At 40.3% G+C, this 17,567-nt stretch overlaps 4 protein-coding genes across 4 annotated transcripts in view; 3 read left to right on the top strand and 1 right to left on the bottom strand.

Moving 5' to 3' along the window:
• LOC139337058 (kelch domain-containing protein 10-like) overlaps window positions 1–17,567 on the top strand; it is a 76,974-nt gene that overhangs the window by 17,369 nt on the left and 42,038 nt on the right. The window lies entirely within an intron of this gene.
• On the top strand, window positions 227–3,752 carry LOC139337250 (zona pellucida sperm-binding protein 4-like). The gene is made up of 8 exons (XM_070971759.1): window positions 227–835; window positions 1,550–1,697; window positions 2,393–2,577; window positions 2,660–2,757; window positions 2,841–3,001; window positions 3,093–3,285; window positions 3,425–3,572; window positions 3,666–3,752. The coding sequence occupies exons 1-8, from the start codon at window positions 227–229 to the stop codon at window positions 3,750–3,752; spliced, it is 1,629 nt and encodes a 542-aa protein (XP_070827860.1).
• On the top strand, window positions 8,124–10,691 carry LOC139337252 (zona pellucida sperm-binding protein 4-like). Its single transcript, XM_070971762.1, has 7 exons — window positions 8,124–8,805; window positions 8,993–9,177; window positions 9,260–9,357; window positions 9,442–9,599; window positions 9,688–9,880; window positions 10,376–10,523; window positions 10,605–10,691. Exons 1-7 carry the CDS (start codon window positions 8,124–8,126, stop codon window positions 10,689–10,691), a joined length of 1,551 nt encoding a protein of 516 aa, XP_070827863.1.
• Window positions 11,625–16,805, bottom strand: tmem263 (transmembrane protein 263). Its single transcript, XM_070973013.1, has 3 exons — window positions 16,287–16,805; window positions 14,836–14,906; window positions 11,625–13,781 (listed from the first exon to the last, which is right to left on the bottom strand). The coding sequence occupies exons 2-3, from the start codon at window positions 14,900–14,902 to the stop codon at window positions 13,483–13,485; spliced, it is 366 nt and encodes a 121-aa protein (XP_070829114.1). The 5' UTR covers window positions 14,903–14,906; window positions 16,287–16,805; the 3' UTR covers window positions 11,625–13,482.

Below are 17,567 nucleotides of genomic sequence, written 5' to 3'. Positions count from 1 at the left end.
CAAACAGCTCATCAAATCATCACCTGAATAATGTAAAAAAAACAACCATTACACAATACACCTCTGAAGCGTTTAAATGGCTAATGAAAAGATAAACAGCTGTGACTAGTTGTGATTTGGCCTCAGGGGTGGGGTTTTTGAAACATCTACTCAAGTCACATATAAATGCAGCAGTACTCATATGTGGTACACTTAGGGACTGTCCGGGTCAAACTGCTGTTAAACCATGGCAAAGCGCTGGTGTGCCACATCTTTAGTGGCACTAGCACTGCTAGGGTGCTTAGTTGGCACGAACGTTGAAGCTCAGGACTCAATCTGGCAGAGGTCTGCACCACAGATGTCAAAGGGTTCTGCACCTCCGCAGGCACCACAGGTCCTTCCTCGTCCTCCACCACCAAAAACTCCTCAATATCCTCAGCCACCACAGGTCCAACTTCTATCACCACCGAAGGCTGATCCGTACCCTCAAGTGCCACAGGTCCAACCTTCTCCACTGCAGAGGGTTCCTCAGCACTCTCAGATACCACAGGTCCAACCTCCTCCACTGCAGAGGGTTCCTCAGCACTCTCAGATACCACAGGTCCAACCTCCTCCACTGCAGAGGGTTCCTCAGCACTCTCAGATACCACAGGTCCAAGATCCACCACTGCAAAGGGTTCCTCAGCACTCTCAGATACCACAGGTCCAACATCCACCACAGCAGAGGGTTCCTCAGCACTCTCAGATACCACAGGTCCAACCTCCTCCACCACAAAGGATTCCTCAGCACTCTCAGATACCACAGGTCCAACCTCTTCCACCGCAGAGGGTTCCTCAGCACTCTCAGATACCACAGGTCCAACCTCCTCCACCACAGAGGGTTCCTCAGCACTCTCAGATACCACAGGTCCAACCTCCTCCACTGCAGAGGGTTCCTCAGTACTCTCCAACATCACAGGTCCAACCTCCTTCACTGCAGAGTTTTCCTCATCATTCTCAGATACCACAGATCCAACCTCCTCCACTGCAAAGGGTTCCTCAGTACTCCCCGTCATCACAGGTCCAACCTTCTCCACCAAAGAAGACTCAATATGATAGAGCACCACAAATTCTTCCATCATGGCCACAATTCCCTCAATATTCTCCACCACCAAAGGCTCCTCAATATCCTCAAGTTTCAAAGGTCCAACCTGCTTCGCAACAAATGCTTCCTCAGTATTCTCAAAGACCACAGATCCAAGCTCCTCCAGCACCACAGGTTCCAAAATATACTCAAGGGCCAAAGGTCCCACCTCCTGCACCATCAAGATTTTCTCAGTATCCTCAAGCATCAAAGTTTCCGCAAGTATATCCTCGAACATTTCCTGATTTTAAGTCTCCCGAAGAGCCGCAGGCCCCTCAACCACATCAACCATATCAACCTGAGCAAACATATGAATCGCATCAACCATATCAACCTCAGCAACCACATGAACTGCATCAGCCATATCAACCACATCAACCACATCAACCAGTTCAACCATATCAACCGCATCAACCTACATCACCACAAGAACTTTCCATTTACCAGCCCAGTGCACCAAAGCAGCCTTCTTTCCAGAGTTGTGACGTGGCCGAGAGCCAGAGAGTCCCATGTGGACCTCCTGATATTTCTGCTGCCGAATGTGAAGGGATTAGCTGCTGCTTTGATGGTCGACAGTGCTACTTTGGAAAAGCAGGTAGGTTTTTGACACGGCTATTATTGTTCACCAAACAACAACCAGAGTTGCTTTTAGTTGTTCTAGTTGTTTTTGTTCAAAAGTATGATTCAGATCCAGTAACTTTACAATTGAGGCCAATATGTCACCTGATTTATCATCCTTCAGCACAGCAGAACAAATTATTTAAATTATTCTTTCATATGCTTGACTTTGATAACCTTTCCTGAAAAAAAAAATAAATAAATAAAAAAAATCAGATCAATTATAGTCTAATTTTGTTATTCAGCCATGTTAGCATCATGGCTCTGGCAATGGCAATATTGTTCATGCCACCACTTTCATACAGAGTGAAATATCTTAAAAATATTGGATGTGTTGTCATGAATTTTTGGATAGCTATTCAGGCTCCCCAGGGGATGAATCCTAATGACCTTTCCTCTGGTGTCTTGATCAGGACACAATTTATTTTTTTTCAATATCTGTAAAACTGTCATTCCTGTCAGCTTTGGCTGCACTTTAACTGGTGCTAGTCTGGTGCTAAAGATGTTTAAACTGTCATTATGAGTATCTTAGTATAATGATGTTTGCATTTGGCTCATTGCACAGCTAAAATAAACTCTCAAATAGTGAATCAAATCTTAGTCTTGTTACATTTGCTTTGGTCAATAATTTGTAATCTCCCAACTTATCAATACCTGTTTTTGTTTCAACAGTGACTGTCCAGTGCACCAAGGACGCCCAGTTCATTGTGGTAGTGGCCAGAGATGCCACTCTGCCTAACCTTGACCTCGAGTCAATCTCACTGTTGGGACAAGGTCAACGCTGTACACATGTTGACTCTAATTCAGAGTTTGCCATCTACCAATTTCCCGTAACTGACTGTGGCTCTGTTGTCATGGTAAGACCTTGATTTTCTCTATTTTCCAACCAATAAAGACAGCGTTGAAAGATTGTTATCCCATTTTATGTACCTTTTGTAGGAGGAGCCTGGTGTTATAATCTATGAGAACAGCATGTCTTCCTCATATGAAGTTGGGGTTGGGCCTCTTGGAGCCATTACCAGGGATAGCAGTTATGAGTAGGTGATCATTTTGTAAAGATGTTTGCAGTGTCAAAATAAAAGTTTTGACCAAGAAACTTAATGTCAGTTCTTTTTTCCAGTGTGCGCTTCCAGTGTAGGTACACCGGCACTTCTGTTGAAACTGTGGTTGTTGATGTATTGGATATCCAAGAGCCTCTTCTACCAGTTGCTGCTCTGGGACCCATCAGAGTACACCTGAGACTGGCTAACGGACAATGCAATGCAAAGGGTTGTAATGAAGGTAAGTGTATGTTAGCCTTGCAGCATTGCTGTGTTCGTAGATCATTTGATAATGTTTGCTGTCACATTGAATGATATCTCTGCTCCCACAGTGGATGTGGCCTATAGCTCGTTCTACATGGAGGCAGACTATCCTGTGTCCAAAGTACTGAGGGACCCTGTCTATGTGGAAGTTCAACTCCTCGAAAGGACAGATCCCAACCTTGTCCTGACTCTTGGTCGCTGTTGGACAACCACAAGCCCCAACGCTCACAGTCTGCCCCAGTGGGACATTCTGATAGACGGGTAACAAATCATCAGTTTACACTGTAATTCATATGACAACATGTTCAGTTTTTGTCATAGATTTAATGCAAAAACATTGACTTCCTAATTCATTTTAATTTCTGTGTCATCACGCTAAGCTCTTCTGCTTTCCATCCAGGTGTCCATACAGAGATGATCGCTACTTGTCCACACTGGTTCCAGTTGGTCCCTCCTCTGGTCTAGACTTCCCAAGTCACTACAGGCGTTTCATTTTCAAAATGTTTACATTTGTGGACCCCAGTTCAATGGAACCCCTAAAGGAACTGGTAATGAGAAGTATTATAGTTGTATATATATATATATACAGTATAGACAGAATATTTTTGTATTGCTCTGCCAACACTGTTTTCCCCTTTCAGGTGTACATTCACTGCAGTACAGCTGTTTGCTCTGCTGGACTGGGACACTCCTGTGAACCATCATGCTTCCGAAAAAGTAAGAGATGAGTTTAGAATCTGCAGAATTCAGGAGCAATGTGCACTTTAATCTTACCATGTTTGTATGTCTGTCTGTAGAGAGAGATGTCAAGGCTGTGGACCGGGAGACGTCAGAGCCAAAAGTTGTGGTTTCTGTTGGACCTGTGATCATGAGTGCACCTGAGCCGTAGACAGCACCGTGTCGAGCTCAAGAATTTGGCTGGGAAGTTTTAGTAAAAGATTTGGGACATTAACATGGTTCAGTTACTAATGGTAAATGCACGTATTTGTAAAGGTGTGCTGCAGGAAGATCGCCAAGTTACTGTAGTTATGTTTGCATTCAATATAACTGGCCATGATGTGCTTTAAAAGCTTACTTACTTAAACGTAAAACACACTTTTACAGTCTAATGGAATTTTATCCTGTCAACACTATGTCAACAAGGTGTTTAGTGGTTTAATTGGCAGTGTTTGAGGAGGTATTTAATGGTGAAGTTGAATTGGACTGCAATATATTAAAAGTGTTTCGATTATTTTGTCAACCCTCATTTGCATAAAGGAGGCAAACAGAATATCATAAATGTCTCTCAATATGATGAAATTCAGCACAATACCACAATTACCTACAGGATAAAAATAAGCATATAGTTAAAGGAACTCCTGTCTTACTCTGTCCTACTGTCTGTCATTTTTCTGTCAACAAAGATAAATGTAAAATGCATTTTAAGATTCACAAAGATATTATATGGATTAGACTGCACAAAAGTACCTTATTATTGGTAAATCATGTTCTTCCAAATTGCAAGAAAATGTGTTTGAAAACATCACTCGAAAAGACTCAACAACAGAACAGAACAGGAGATACAACAGATGATCTGAAACAATAACGCATTACATTATATTTGATTATTTTTCCGGGAATCTGTGCTATTCTAATAAAGATTCACTGTTGATTTTAATATTGAATTTTTTTTAAGAATGACGGGAATGACCAAATGATAAATAAAACAAATCATAATTAATTTTTTGTTTAATGTTTTCTGGAGATGAGTCATAAGTGTTGTATTGGACCTAACTGTCCTGTCCTCAACAGAGTCTATGAACAGTATTTGTCAGCAAACACATGAAGTGTCGACACAGTAACAAAAAGATGATAGCGGCAAAATGAAAAAATGTTTTAATTTTGATTAAATTTATCCTGTACAGTCGAGGACCCTTTATATAGGGCAAGTCATACATTAGTACCACTTTGCAAAAATACATGTATAATACATGCTTGAAATTGTACTTTTACTCGTAAAAAGTATTTTCAGCAAAATGCAACTCTTTATACTCATTATTACTCATTATAAAGAGGGCCAACTTTGTGTGTTCATTTATCACTACATGCTTGAGTAAATTGTGTGATTTAATCTATAGATGCATCGTATTCATTGTGTTGTGTTATCATATATTATGTATATAAAATATTAATCTGTGAAGGAACTCGTGACTACAGCTGTCAGGTATATTGTGGAATAAACAGTATTTACAATATTGCTGTCCAGAAGGTTGTTGTATAGAGGTATAAGGTTGTAGCACAAAAGACTTAAAGTTAAGTATCATATTTTGTTCTTTATTCACTTTCTGTGGAGAAGCTCCAGGGCTTGTTTTGACATAGCATGCTCACCACCACAGTCTGTCTGTGTCCTTCAGCCTAGAAAGAGACTTGTCACAAGTTCTAAGTTCAAGTGAAGCTGTGCAACTATGTAGAAATAGTGTGAAATTTATTTTCGGGTGGATTTCTCTTTAACAACATGGATCTTACCAGCTATGATGCTAAAAAAGTTCATTTTCTGGAAGATTGTATGAGTTCTGTTCCCAGAAAGAACTGGAAAAAGGGGTCAATATTTTAACACTATGATTCTGCAAACTGAATAATTTCCAACTGATTGTGATAATCAGTAATTTAAACCTTCGCTAAGGACTTCAAATTTTCTTTAAGGCGTGTTATAACTGACATTTTAAAAACATTGTACTTTAGTAGAGGAGACCTTTGAGATTATTTACAGCTATGATGAAGTGTAATCACAAATTTGAACTTTCCATTGTTTGTTTTGTCATTTTCCTTAATTTTCCCTGAGAGATATCACTTGTTGTGTGACATCCCATCTTCCTCCTGTAGTGGAGCATCAGACAGTGTCATAACACCCAGCAATAATTGTTATTAGCTGAGTAACGTATGCCAGATATACAGTAATGTTAGCTTAAAAGCTAAGATTAGCTGTCTTTCTTCATAAATGTCAATTAGATATCCAAGGCAAATTACATTATGTCTGAAATTTTGGTCAAATCTAGTGCATGATTGTCCTGGACAGTGTGCGTGATCTAATTTTAAAAGCTTTAGCATACATCATGTTAGGCGATTAACAACAGCCAAGTGGTTAGTGAGTTATCAGCTAGCTAATTATGTATAGTACTATTATATTCAGGGCTCTCTACAATATTTTTATGGACACGTGTATTGAGTTAAAAACAATTCGGGACACAGTTCAATTTCAATTAATTTTCAGTTTAGGATTTTAATGCCATTTTGCCAGTGTAAAGACTTTAAGGGTGTTTCTCCTTGCTTTTCCAAAATCAAAAGAACAAAAACAGAAGTGTAAGGAATGGATTAGACAGCGTGTTATCTGCTATAATTTATCTACAGTAGTAACTTCCAAAGCCAAGGAACACATTATTAACTAACTACACTGTATTATAGGTTTACAGGACACGTGAGAAAGAGCCCCTTTGACGATTAGAGCATCTCTTGTGGGTATTGCCTCACTGTGTGAAGGCAGGTGCTGGATGCTATCAGAGTCTAGACATATATTAGCTGTTCTGTCCTGCTCTTTTTATTGGATTTGGGGAAACTCCAACAAACCCTGCCAACACTGCCTGAGATAGCATTATCAAACAATTAGTGTCAGGCCTCATTCTAAAAGCCTTTCCTCCTCTTAAGTTAAAAGTGAAAAGATGAGGCTTGAAAAGACGGACAAGAATTCAATAAGTCTGATCTTACATTTTCCATATTTATGACAAACTGCCTCTACACTGCATCCAAGAACAATTCTGTCTCTTATTTCCATTCCTGCTACACTGATCATCTATTGGTGAGGATGCTGGCAGTGTGCCTGGGACATGCAGCTTTAGCGTCAGTCTGTTGGTGCAATATCATGTTTGTAGCCATCAAGTGTATGTTTAAGATTCTCATTTGGAATTTGGAATGGAATTTAAGAGAAGAAATGTGAGTAAGGCCGAGGAAGGAAGCTTATCATTTTGCACTTAAGTGAAAAATATCAATCTTACTGTGGACAGAATAGAGTCTTGTTTGCACACATTAAGTCAGTCTTAGCATAAAAAATGTTTAAATAATGAAATGTAGGTACATGTAAGAAATCTTTTTCAGTGTTCAAAATGTCCCATCACACTCTCACACAAACATTCCATAAATCAGTACCACATAGTGAGATATTCACATTTTAAACGATAAAAGACTGCTGATGTTGACTCAGCAAAATCATATGGACCAAGTGGGAAGTTAGTTTTCAAATTCATTTAGAAAATTGATTTAGCTGTAAGTATTTACAAAATGTCATATTATCATCATTATTACCCCACACCATTGTACAATCAGCAGTTACTATAAGTAGATAATAAAGACCTGTACCTTTTTCATCTGTTACCTTGTTAGCTACAATAATTATATAATAATGTATAGGCTCATATCTACAAATGTCTTCCTAGACTTACAGATGCATTTATGCTGACATGAAACTTGGTGGCATGCTTGTCTTGCAGTGGATTTAAGGCTCTCTGTTTAAGAAACTTCAGCATGGATATTTAAATAATGGTAGTATGAGTGAATATGCTCATAATAGGCTACACAGCAGTGAGGCAATCATACACAGACAGGCAGTTTGGGCTGAAGTGCATATTATCGCAAACTGTTCCAGATTCAGAGGAAAGATCAATATGTTTGCTATCATGCACCAGCAAAATAAACATTTGATGACAAACAGTGAGGTCACACAGACCTTTGTTAAAGGTTTTTGTGACTTGTCAAGAAATACTTTAATGTCAAACTGTCATCCACTCATGACCTGATCCGATAGGACACGTGTTTTTATCCTCTTGCCCCACTCATACAGCTGAACTTGTGAACTTGCCAAATGGCTTATGGAATCATCCATCACCTGAATAATGTGATAAAACATTACATAATACTCCCTTGAAGCTTTTAAGTGGCTACTGAAAATTTAGGAAGCTGTGATTGGTGATGATTTGACCACTGAGGTGGGGTTTTAAGTCACATATAAATGTGGTAGCACCTGTCAGTGGTACACTTGGGGACTGTCCAGGTCAAACTGCTGTTGAACCATGGCAAAGCACAGGAGTGCCACATCTTTAGTGGCACTAGCACTGCTCGGGTGCTTAGTTGGGACAGAGGTAGAAGCTCAGGACTCAATCTGGTCTGCACCACAGATGTCAAAGGGTTTTGCACCTCCACAGGCACCAAAGGTCCTTCCACCACCATCACCACCAAAGGCTCCTCAATATCCTCAGGCACCACAGGTCCTTCCACCACCATCACCACCAAAGGCTCCTCAATATCCTCAGGCACCACAGGTCCTTCCTCGTCCACAACCACCAAAGGCTCCTCAGTATCCTCAGCCGCCACAGTTTGCTCCACGTCCACAACCACCAAAGGCCCCTCAGTATCCTCAGGCGCCACAGATCCCTTCTCGTCCACAACCACCAAAGGCTCCTCAGTATCCTCAAGCACCCAAGGTCCAACCAGGTCTACCGCCAAAGGCTCCTCATTATCCTCAAAGATTCCATGATTCTCCACAGGAGCCGCAGGTCCCTCAGCCACAGCAGCCTGCGGTGCCACAGACAACTTCTGTGAAAAGGCCAACTGCTGTGACGCAGCCTTCTGTCCAGAGTTGTGAGGTGGCAGAAAACACAAGAATCCCATGTGGACCTCAGGATATCTCAGCTGCCGGATGTGAAGCCATAAACTGCTGCTTTAATGGCCAACAGTGCTACTTCGGAAAGGCAGGTGAGGTTTTGAAAAGACTGTTGTTCTCTTCAAAGACAACTTTTTTTCTGCACTGTCAATGGAGTATGCAAAAAGTTTAAGCATGATTGTACTTTAAGAATAATCTTGTAAAAAGGCTTCATGTTTTTCACATTTAGTCAATAATATCTAATCTTTCAACCTATCAATGCCTGTTTTGTTTCAACAGTGACTGTCCAGTGCACCAAGGACGCCCAGTTCATTGTGGTAGTGGCCAGAGATGCCACTCTGCCCAACCTTGACCTCGAGTCAATCTCACTGTTGGGACAAGGTCAACGTTGTACACATGTTGACTCTAATTCAGAGTTTGCCATCTACCAATTTCCCGTAACTGACTGTGGCTCTGTTGTCATGGTAAGACCTTGATTTTCTCTATTTTCCAACCAATAAAGACAGCGTTGAATGATTGTTATCCCATTTTTTGTACCTTTTGTAGGAGGAGCCTGGTGTTATAATCTATGAGAACAGCATGTCTTCCTCATATGAAGTTGGGGTTGGGCCTCTTGGAGCCATTACCAGGGATAGCAGCTTTAAGTAGGTGATCATTTTGTAAAGATGTTTGCAGTGTCAAAATAAAAGTTTTGACCAAGAAACTTAATGTCAGTTGTTTTTTTCCAGTGTGCACTTCCAGTGTAGGTACATTGGCACTTCTGTTGAAGCTGTGGTTGTTGATGTATTGGATATCCAAGAGCCTCTTCAAGTTGCTGCTCTGGGACCCATCAGAGTACACCTGAGACTGGCTAACGGACAATGCAATGCAAAGGGTTGTAATGAAGGTAAGTGTATGTTAGCCTTTCAGTATTGCCATGTTCGTAGATCATTTGATAATGTTGGCTGTCACACTGAAAATCTCTGCTCCAACAGCGGATGTGGCCTATAGCTCATTCTACACGGAAGCAGACTATCCTGTGTCCAAAGTACTGAGGGACCCTGTCTACGTGGAGGTTCAGCTCCTCGAAAGGACAGATCCCAACCTTGTCCTGACTCTTGGTCGCTGTTGGACAACCACAAGCCCCAACGCTCACAGTCTGCCCCAGTGGGACATTCTGATAGACGGGTAACTAAAACACCAGTTTACAAAATGTTGGATCTTTGTGAAAGTACGCATTGCTGTCAGGTCTGCACACTGAGAACTCATTACAATCTTCAGAAATCGAGAGTCTGATCAATAATAATTTTTTTCAAGCCAATACTGATATCAATATTAGAGAGTTTTAAAAATCTGTAAATGATGCATCAGCCAAAAATCGTCTAAATTAGGATTTTAAAGAGCAACCAAGAGCGGGATAGTGAAAGTTGAAAAATAAACTTATCCGTGCTCTTTGTGGTGGACTAACTATGAAATGGTGACACTGTTTCTAAATTGCCTCAAACATATCTTTGACATTTCTGTACTGCAGCTTCTTACTACCTTTTCCCCAACATATATACTGCAAACAAAATGTTGCTGATGAGATAATAGGTGATAATGTCAACACCCGTATTATCACCAGGCTGCAATAACACAGACTTTCTAATTCAATTTTATTTCATTGTCATTACCTCCATCCAGGTGTCCATACAGAGATGATCGCTACTTGTCCACACTGGTTCCAGTTGGTCCCTCCTCTGGTCTGGACTTCCCAAGTCACTACAGGCGTTTCATTTTCAAAATGTTTACATTTGTGGACCCCAATTCAATGGAACCCCTGAAGGAACAGGTAATGAAAAGTATCATATATATATATAGTATAGACAGAATATTTTTGTATTGCTCTGCCAACACTGTTTTCCCCTTTCAGGTGTACATTCACTGCAGTACAGCTGTTTGCACTGCTGGACTGGGACGCTCCTGTGAACCATCATGCTTCCGAAAAAGTAAGAGATGAGTTTAGAATCTGCAGAATTCAGGAGCAATGTGCACTTTAATCTTACCATGTTTGTATGTCTGTCTGTAGAGAGAGATGTCAAGACTGTGGACCAGGAGAGATCAGAGCCAAAGGTTGTGGTTTCTGTTGGACCTGTGATCATGAGCGCACCTGAGCCGTAAACAGCACCGCGCCAAGCTCAAGAATTTGGCTGGGACCATTAAGTAAAAGATTTGGGACAGTAACATGGTTCAGTTGTTATTGGTGTGAAATGAAAGACATTTATTGTCTGAAGAGCCAAAAATGTGCTACAGGCACAATGAAATGGATGTATTGTAGTAAAATCTGTATTAAAGACATATTGGCTATGCTGTGCTGTAAATACTTTATAATTATGTGTGTGCTTAGTATATTTTTAATGTTGGTGACATTCTAACAAGCCGGAAGCATTGGCAGTAAAAATATTTAACTTACGATTTTAAAATGACTCTTCTTTAGCAAAACGAAACACAGTAGACATTTCAATAAATGTTGATTGTAAATAAAAGTAGCTATCCCATTTAAATGTCCTGATGTCATCTCAGAATCAAGTCATGACCTCATAACATTCATGAAATCTTACCAGCGCTCTGTCTGTGTCGCCTTGGTCAGCAGACACACTGATTACTGACCAGACTTTTAAGTGTATTAATGAAATCCATTAATGAAATCCAACATTTTAGGATAAAGCTTTATCTTGTGAGAGGTTGTAAAAGGACTCTGTCTTTACTTTTGGTGCCAGAGGTGATTTAGTTTTTGCAGCTTTAATTGTAGTATTTTAAACATGGCATATAACGATATGGTACTTTATTAAAACAAATTGTATACTTGTGCACTATATACAGTACACTGAATGCAGCATCACAAAGACGTTATCAACTGTGCACATCTTCACAAAAACAATCTTACGTGATTGATGTAGGCCTCTGATGTTTTTTATTTTATTTATTTATCTATTTTACATTCACAGCTAGAGCATTAATGTGAACTCAAGAACACCATTAAAATCTCTATGGTCTGGACACTTTTTTTGGAACAACGAAGACCCTAACAGTACAGAAAAGAGTTCTTCTGAAACCCCACATCTGTATAGGTAGAAAATAAAAGAAGCAATTAAGTCCTACTATTTGCAGCATTACTTCAACTCTCTTAAACTACAACCCCAACTCCACAGAAGTTGGACACTGTGTAAAAGCCTGAGTTCCTGCGCTTATGTCCTTATGTCCTTTGTACAATCATGTGTTCACAAAGTGGTGAACCTCACTCCATCCTTGCTTGTGAGCGATTATATATTTATTAATATATATCAACATATAATAATGTAGTGAAATTTTTATGTTCGAGTCATTCAAAACAAACCTTATGAAGGTTTATATACTGAATGTTTACTTAAGATTGACTTTATTTTGTAACTGATGGAACACAATACATAGACAACCTTCAGCATGTTTTATTTAAACAAGTTTTGAATGTACTATTGCCAAGTTTAAATAAATTCTCATTGTTCAGTAAACCAAACAATCTGCAACACTGATAAAAGCTTTGAAACATTTGTTTTGCATCATACAAGGCTCAAATGGCATTTTACAATTAAAGATAGGTTTACAAAAATGCCTGTTTTCAATCAAATGTGCTTTTACAGGTCTGTCACCTTAAAAATGTACACAACACTTGAAATTCTGAATGTAATGTCAAGAAAGCCAGCCATCAGATTCCTACAATGGTAAACACAGCGACCCTAAGTGATGTGGAGGAGCATTAGCTGAGAGCTAAAGTGTCATCATTACGCTTCTGTGTCCAAAGTGGCAGCTTTATTTTTCCAAGGAGAGATGTTACATATCTCATTTACTTTGATTTGATGGTGACATTATCCCACGTCACAGTAACTATCAAAATATAGATTTAGTCAAAAGAAGTGTCTTCTATACAATCAAATGAAAATACTCTTCTATCATGACACAGTATTTATTGCAGTGAATCAGATTCAATATCAAAAGTATGAGTTGCCTCCCACTGAGCTGAGTGTGGCCACCAGAGGGCGATGCGACTTCAGAAGAAAATTTAAACTGTCCCAAAGATTCACAAGTGAAATATCCACAGCCAGCAAGAGGTTGAGATATTAAACTGGACTGTACTTGTAACATCACAGCTCTGATCAGTCGTTTCTGTTCGTTAGTGAATCCTGAACTCAGATTTCTAACTGAACAGGAAGGTGATTTAATCGCATTACTCATTTTCTGGCCAATGTGTTTGTCAGTTGACGGTGAAATACTTCCCCAATCTCCCAGAAACTCCTCCTTGTCAGTTATTGATCAATGATTGTCTTGCAAGTGAAATTTAAGTGCATTTACACCCCGACCTTTCATCCTCCGGTTCCAAAGTTAACTAATGTGACAAATGTAACAGTTTGCAGTGAGAAAACAGTGTTGTGGCTTCTTATCAAAAATGAAACATGGACATTTTATTTGAACAATTTCAGGCACGGGTGATAATTGTTTGGTGTGTTTTTCTTTAACAACAGAGCAGGAGAGTCTTTGTTAGTTCTTGTTTTGTAGGTCCTTTCCATATACTTGTATGAATGTGGGTTTACCATCGATCACATAAAAAAAAACTGAACCTAAAGAAAAAAACAACCAAAAAACAAAGCACAGACCCCTCACCAAAATGTGTGCACGAAACGTTTTGAGTCCTCTGTTGCTCTTTTCCTGCTCTTGAATGTTAAACCAGGCAAACACAGCGCGAGCCATGTGCGCTCACACTCTGCCTCTCCACGTCAGTCAGACTTGTCTTTCTTTTTGCCTCCTCCTACAGGAACCTTGCTGGCCACCGCAGAGCCGACAGCAGTCACTCCTCCAGCTACGGCACACACTCCTCCTTTCACCAGCCCCACTCCCATGCCAGGCACGGCGGCGACAGAGCTGACGGCGGTCTTGGTGATGTCCAGGCTCTTTCCTCCTATCCAGGCCACACCGCCCACGGTTGCGCCTAAAGCTCCCCTGGTGGCACCGTACAAGCCCCCCGCCAACCTGCCGAACATGCCTGGCTGTGTCTGTGGGTGGTCTTTGTTGTTATCTGATTGAAAACAATAGGAGCAACATTTTACGATTCAATACGTCACAAATAACAACAAGGAGAAAGAGGACAGAAATGCTACAAACTAGGGCTACAAGAATTATTTACATTTATCTGATCATTTTCTAAATTAATGGATTGCTAAACCTGATGTTTCCAGACACAAACTAGAACAGTCTGAGCCTGTCAGTGGCAAAAATGAGCACTTTTAGCGGGCTTACACTGATGATGCCAACCGCCTGGAGGGGTTACATTGCAGCAGTTTCGTGGCTGCAGTGCTTTCACTAAATACTGAAAAAAACTTAATAAATTGTTGTCTCCATCAGTCACTTTGACACAAAAACGTGACAAAATAGGGTCCATAGTCAACGGGGGACATTCAAATCGTCTAGTACACATGGACCAGCACCGATTGGAGACTGCACACAACATCACTTCCATTGATTGAAAATGAAATGTAGGTCAAGCTGAAACGAGTGCATAATTCAACAACATGTTAGAGGACATTATTGTATTTGTTTATTTTGTAATGTGTAGGTATGCTGATCTTTTAAAACATGTTTATGTTTAAATACAAATAGTATGTCTCTCTCGTTATAGACTTAATGTGCCAAACTACATATTTGACTATTTTCTAACCAAAGTCCAAAGTCATTTTTGGTCCATTTTGACAGATCTACAATGAACCAACTGTTTCAGTTCTACGATCATTACATTTTTTTAACAGCTCTGTTTGGCTCTTTCAGTTTAACTGATTAGATTTTAATTTTATGGGCTGCTGAAATCAAACACAGTGCACTCCTGTCAATACTGTAATCTGCTAAAATGCAGAAAAGTCACAGTTAAAATGTTTTTGGCGAAGAAAGGACACGATCATAGCAGCTGACTACGGCAGAAACATCTCATCACTAAGTCAAACCCATAATCCTTTCATACAGTTTGGCCCACATCTCGCTCTCTGACTGAAAACTATTCAACAACACACCCTCTGAACACATGGGGGTGAATAAACAGAAAGGCCTCACTGTCAAAGGACACTCGCGACTGAACGTACCTGCAGCTAACGGCTCATCGTTGAGGTATGCAGGCGTATCCTCAGGCACCTGCTCCGCCTGACTCATCTCTCTGGGAAAATAAATTACCAAAGAGACAGTGACATGATTAACACGGATACACCATAGGGAAAGATATGGGAGGAGGGTCCATCCTGTACCAGCTTTCCTCCTCCTGTCTGTCTGTTGTGATGTAAACTCTGTTCAGGTCTGTGCCCGTGCATGTTGCTGCATATTTGTCTGCTTTTATTCCTGTCTTGTATGTCAAGATGGCAACAGCTGAAACATGACTTTTGTTCGTTTTTGTTTTTTTTTTATCCCTTAAAATGTGCATGGAGATGAACTCCTGGTTCACCTTGTTCGAGTTGGTGCACATGCGAGCTGATTTAATGTGATTGTGATATGCTTAAGCCCTTATTCAAAACAGACAAAATGTCTACAGGTGACAGTCTATAGGTGAGGAATGGGGCTGCAGGAGCTACACAGTGTGTAAAGAAAATAAAGGAGCTTGCTTTGGGTGTGCTGCTTATCCTCAAACAAGGCAGACCTGTTCCCGGGGTCACAGCGGTACAAGTTCAAATGGCACTGAATTTATTAATGATGATTAAAAAACAAAAACGACTGATACTGAAGTAGTATGAAAAGTAATAAACACTGACACAAGCTGATAGTGTAAAGGACTGAAGGAGTCAATGATGCCTTGTTAATAAAGTGATGAAATCTGCTCAGACAAAGACGAAATTCAGCCATTGCGTTTAATGGACAAAGGAAAAGCCACATTACTCCACAGTACGCATCTGCCAGCTGTGGTGGCATTTAAGTGATGGGTAAACAACAATATCAGCCCGTGTATCCTGGTTAGCTTTTACATGAAATGTGTTAAAAGAATATCTGGCTGAAAGCTGGACGTACAATGTGAAAGTTATGGTGAAAAAATGAGCTAACAAGCTGCAGCTTAGCTACGTTAACTTAAGCTATCGTGAACCTAAAGGCAGCTAAAACACGACAGACACGGACGCTTCCTTAAAAGTTTGAAAAAACCTGTAAAATTTAACTTATCAAAATTGTTGCCGTCTCATTGTTAAATGTCGAATAGATTGAACTTCGTGGTCCCTTAACTCGTCTGTGTGGTTGTTTTGCCTACAGACGCCAGAAGATAACGTTAGCTTGTTTGTAGCATCTTCTGGCCGAGGCATCCAAACAGACACGTCACCCCCGCAACACAAAGCATCGCTTTCATGTTTTTCACCTTAAATCGATCGATATTTAGCAGTATTTCTTTGACCTATCTGCCCCGCGGATAGTGACGGTCATAGGGGCTTTCATTGGGGCTGGTAGATCAGGTAACATGCCTCACTTTTATCACACTTAACGCTCGCGGTCGTGCTGAAGTTGTCATGGCTGACTCCTCTTAACTGAACCCCAAATAACATTCAGCTCCTCTGGCTCTTACCTTGATCTGTAATGCAGACAGGCTGAAACACGACGCGTGGGACTTGATATTAAGCGACCCAAATAACGCTCAGGATCCGGGACATGTACCGATGTAGCTGCTCCTGGTTCAGCTCCGCTAAATTGCGTTGTGCCTAATATTTTGGAGCAGCAGCTCCTGAGTCTCCACCCATAGAAACATCCAGGGGTTTACACCGTCCGCAGCCTGGAGCTCCAGCTGCTGGTCGCCTGTACAAAAACGTGTGCAATTTAAAATGTTTTTTTTATATTTTAGGTCACTGTTTGGCACGCGCAAACAGGGGATTTGGTTTTCAAATTCTGGTACAGTTTAAACGTTTTGGTGATGACTAGGAAGAAAAACATCCCCTGCTGTTTGGGTTCCACATTCAGACTTTATTTCAGGGTGAATTCATGCATATGCGAAGGAAAATGAAAAGATGAAGGTTTGTTTTGAACGAACTGTAACTCTGGCGGGAGAATTCACTGAAACCCCAAAACCCCTTAAAAAAACAGAAAAACTAAAAACACCCCCAAAGGGAGAAATGACGCACATCCTGTTTTTAAAATCTCCAATCGAAGATCGTCTCTTTAGTAAAGCGATGTCACGGCACGGTTAAAAAAAAAAAAAAAAAAATCAGGCCACAAACAAAGACCCCTTTACACAAGAAACTAAAATGTATTTTCATGGGAAGAGCACACAGAGAAGGAAGCTGCTTTGTGGCAACATTTCTCATTGAAACGATCAGGGCTTTCAGGCGCGAGCTGCTTTTATTTGACTTCCTGTTTAAACATTTACATGGTGCATATTCCTGATCAAAAAAACATATTTGACTACATTATATGATAACAGCTTGATTATCTCGTTATCTCGAGATAACAAAACTCTTTTTCTTGAGACAATGAAATCAATAACTTGTGATCTTGCGCTAACTCCATTAAAGGTTAAAAAATGACTGCAGGCATTGGCTGTTCTTGTTGTCAACTCCTTCCTGATCTGATTTGTTTCTGTTCCCCAACATGTCTGTCTGTTTTAGAGAGGTGTCAGGTGTTTCTATTATTATGTCTACCCCATTTATATCAATGAGTGTAGGCTGAATAACAGATGTTGCTGTCTGAAAATGCTTTTCAACAGCACTTTCAACAGCTAATCCTCATATTTGTGTATCTGGAACCATGAAAGATGACTGATGATTATTAAAATAGTTGCAAATCAACTAATAATTCCAGCTGTACTTGTATATACTTTTAGGGTATTTCAATTTCTATGCAATTTCTCGTGCAA

The sequence above is a fragment of the Chaetodon trifascialis genome, chromosome 10 (genome assembly GCF_039877785.1).
Source record: "Chaetodon trifascialis isolate fChaTrf1 chromosome 10, fChaTrf1.hap1, whole genome shotgun sequence".
NCBI classification, from domain to species: Eukaryota; Metazoa; Chordata; class Actinopteri; order Chaetodontiformes; family Chaetodontidae; genus Chaetodon; species Chaetodon trifascialis.
Note: the sequence above shows the minus strand (reverse complement) of the source record. Positions and strands in the feature narration are given on the sequence as shown.

Bases quoted from the DNA above. Each gene is read 5' to 3' on its own strand.
- LOC139337250 (XM_070971759.1), top strand. From the start codon at position 227: ATGGCAAAGCGCTGGTGTGCCACATCTTTAGTGGCACTAGCACTGCTA. The intron at 1,698-2,392 runs GTAGGTTTTTGA...TTGTTTCAACAG, and splicing joins GTGCTACTTTGGAAAAGCAG to TGACTGTCCAGTGCACCAAG. The intron at 3,286-3,424 runs GTAACAAATCAT...CTTTCCATCCAG, and splicing joins TGGGACATTCTGATAGACGG to GTGTCCATACAGAGATGATC.
- tmem263 (XM_070973013.1), bottom strand. From the start codon at position 14,902: ATGAGTCAGGCGGAGCAGGTGCCTGAGGATACGCCTGCATACCTCAAC. The intron at 13,782-14,835 runs GTACGTTCAGTC...GTTTTCAATCAG, and splicing joins CGATGAGCCGTTAGCTGCAG to ATAACAACAAAGACCACCCA.
- LOC139337252 (XM_070971762.1), top strand. From the start codon at position 8,124: ATGGCAAAGCACAGGAGTGCCACATCTTTAGTGGCACTAGCACTGCTC. The intron at 9,178-9,259 runs GTAAGACCTTGA...TACCTTTTGTAG, and splicing joins ACTGTGGCTCTGTTGTCATG to GAGGAGCCTGGTGTTATAAT. The intron at 10,524-10,604 runs GTAATGAAAAGT...TTCCCCTTTCAG, and splicing joins TGGAACCCCTGAAGGAACAG to GTGTACATTCACTGCAGTAC.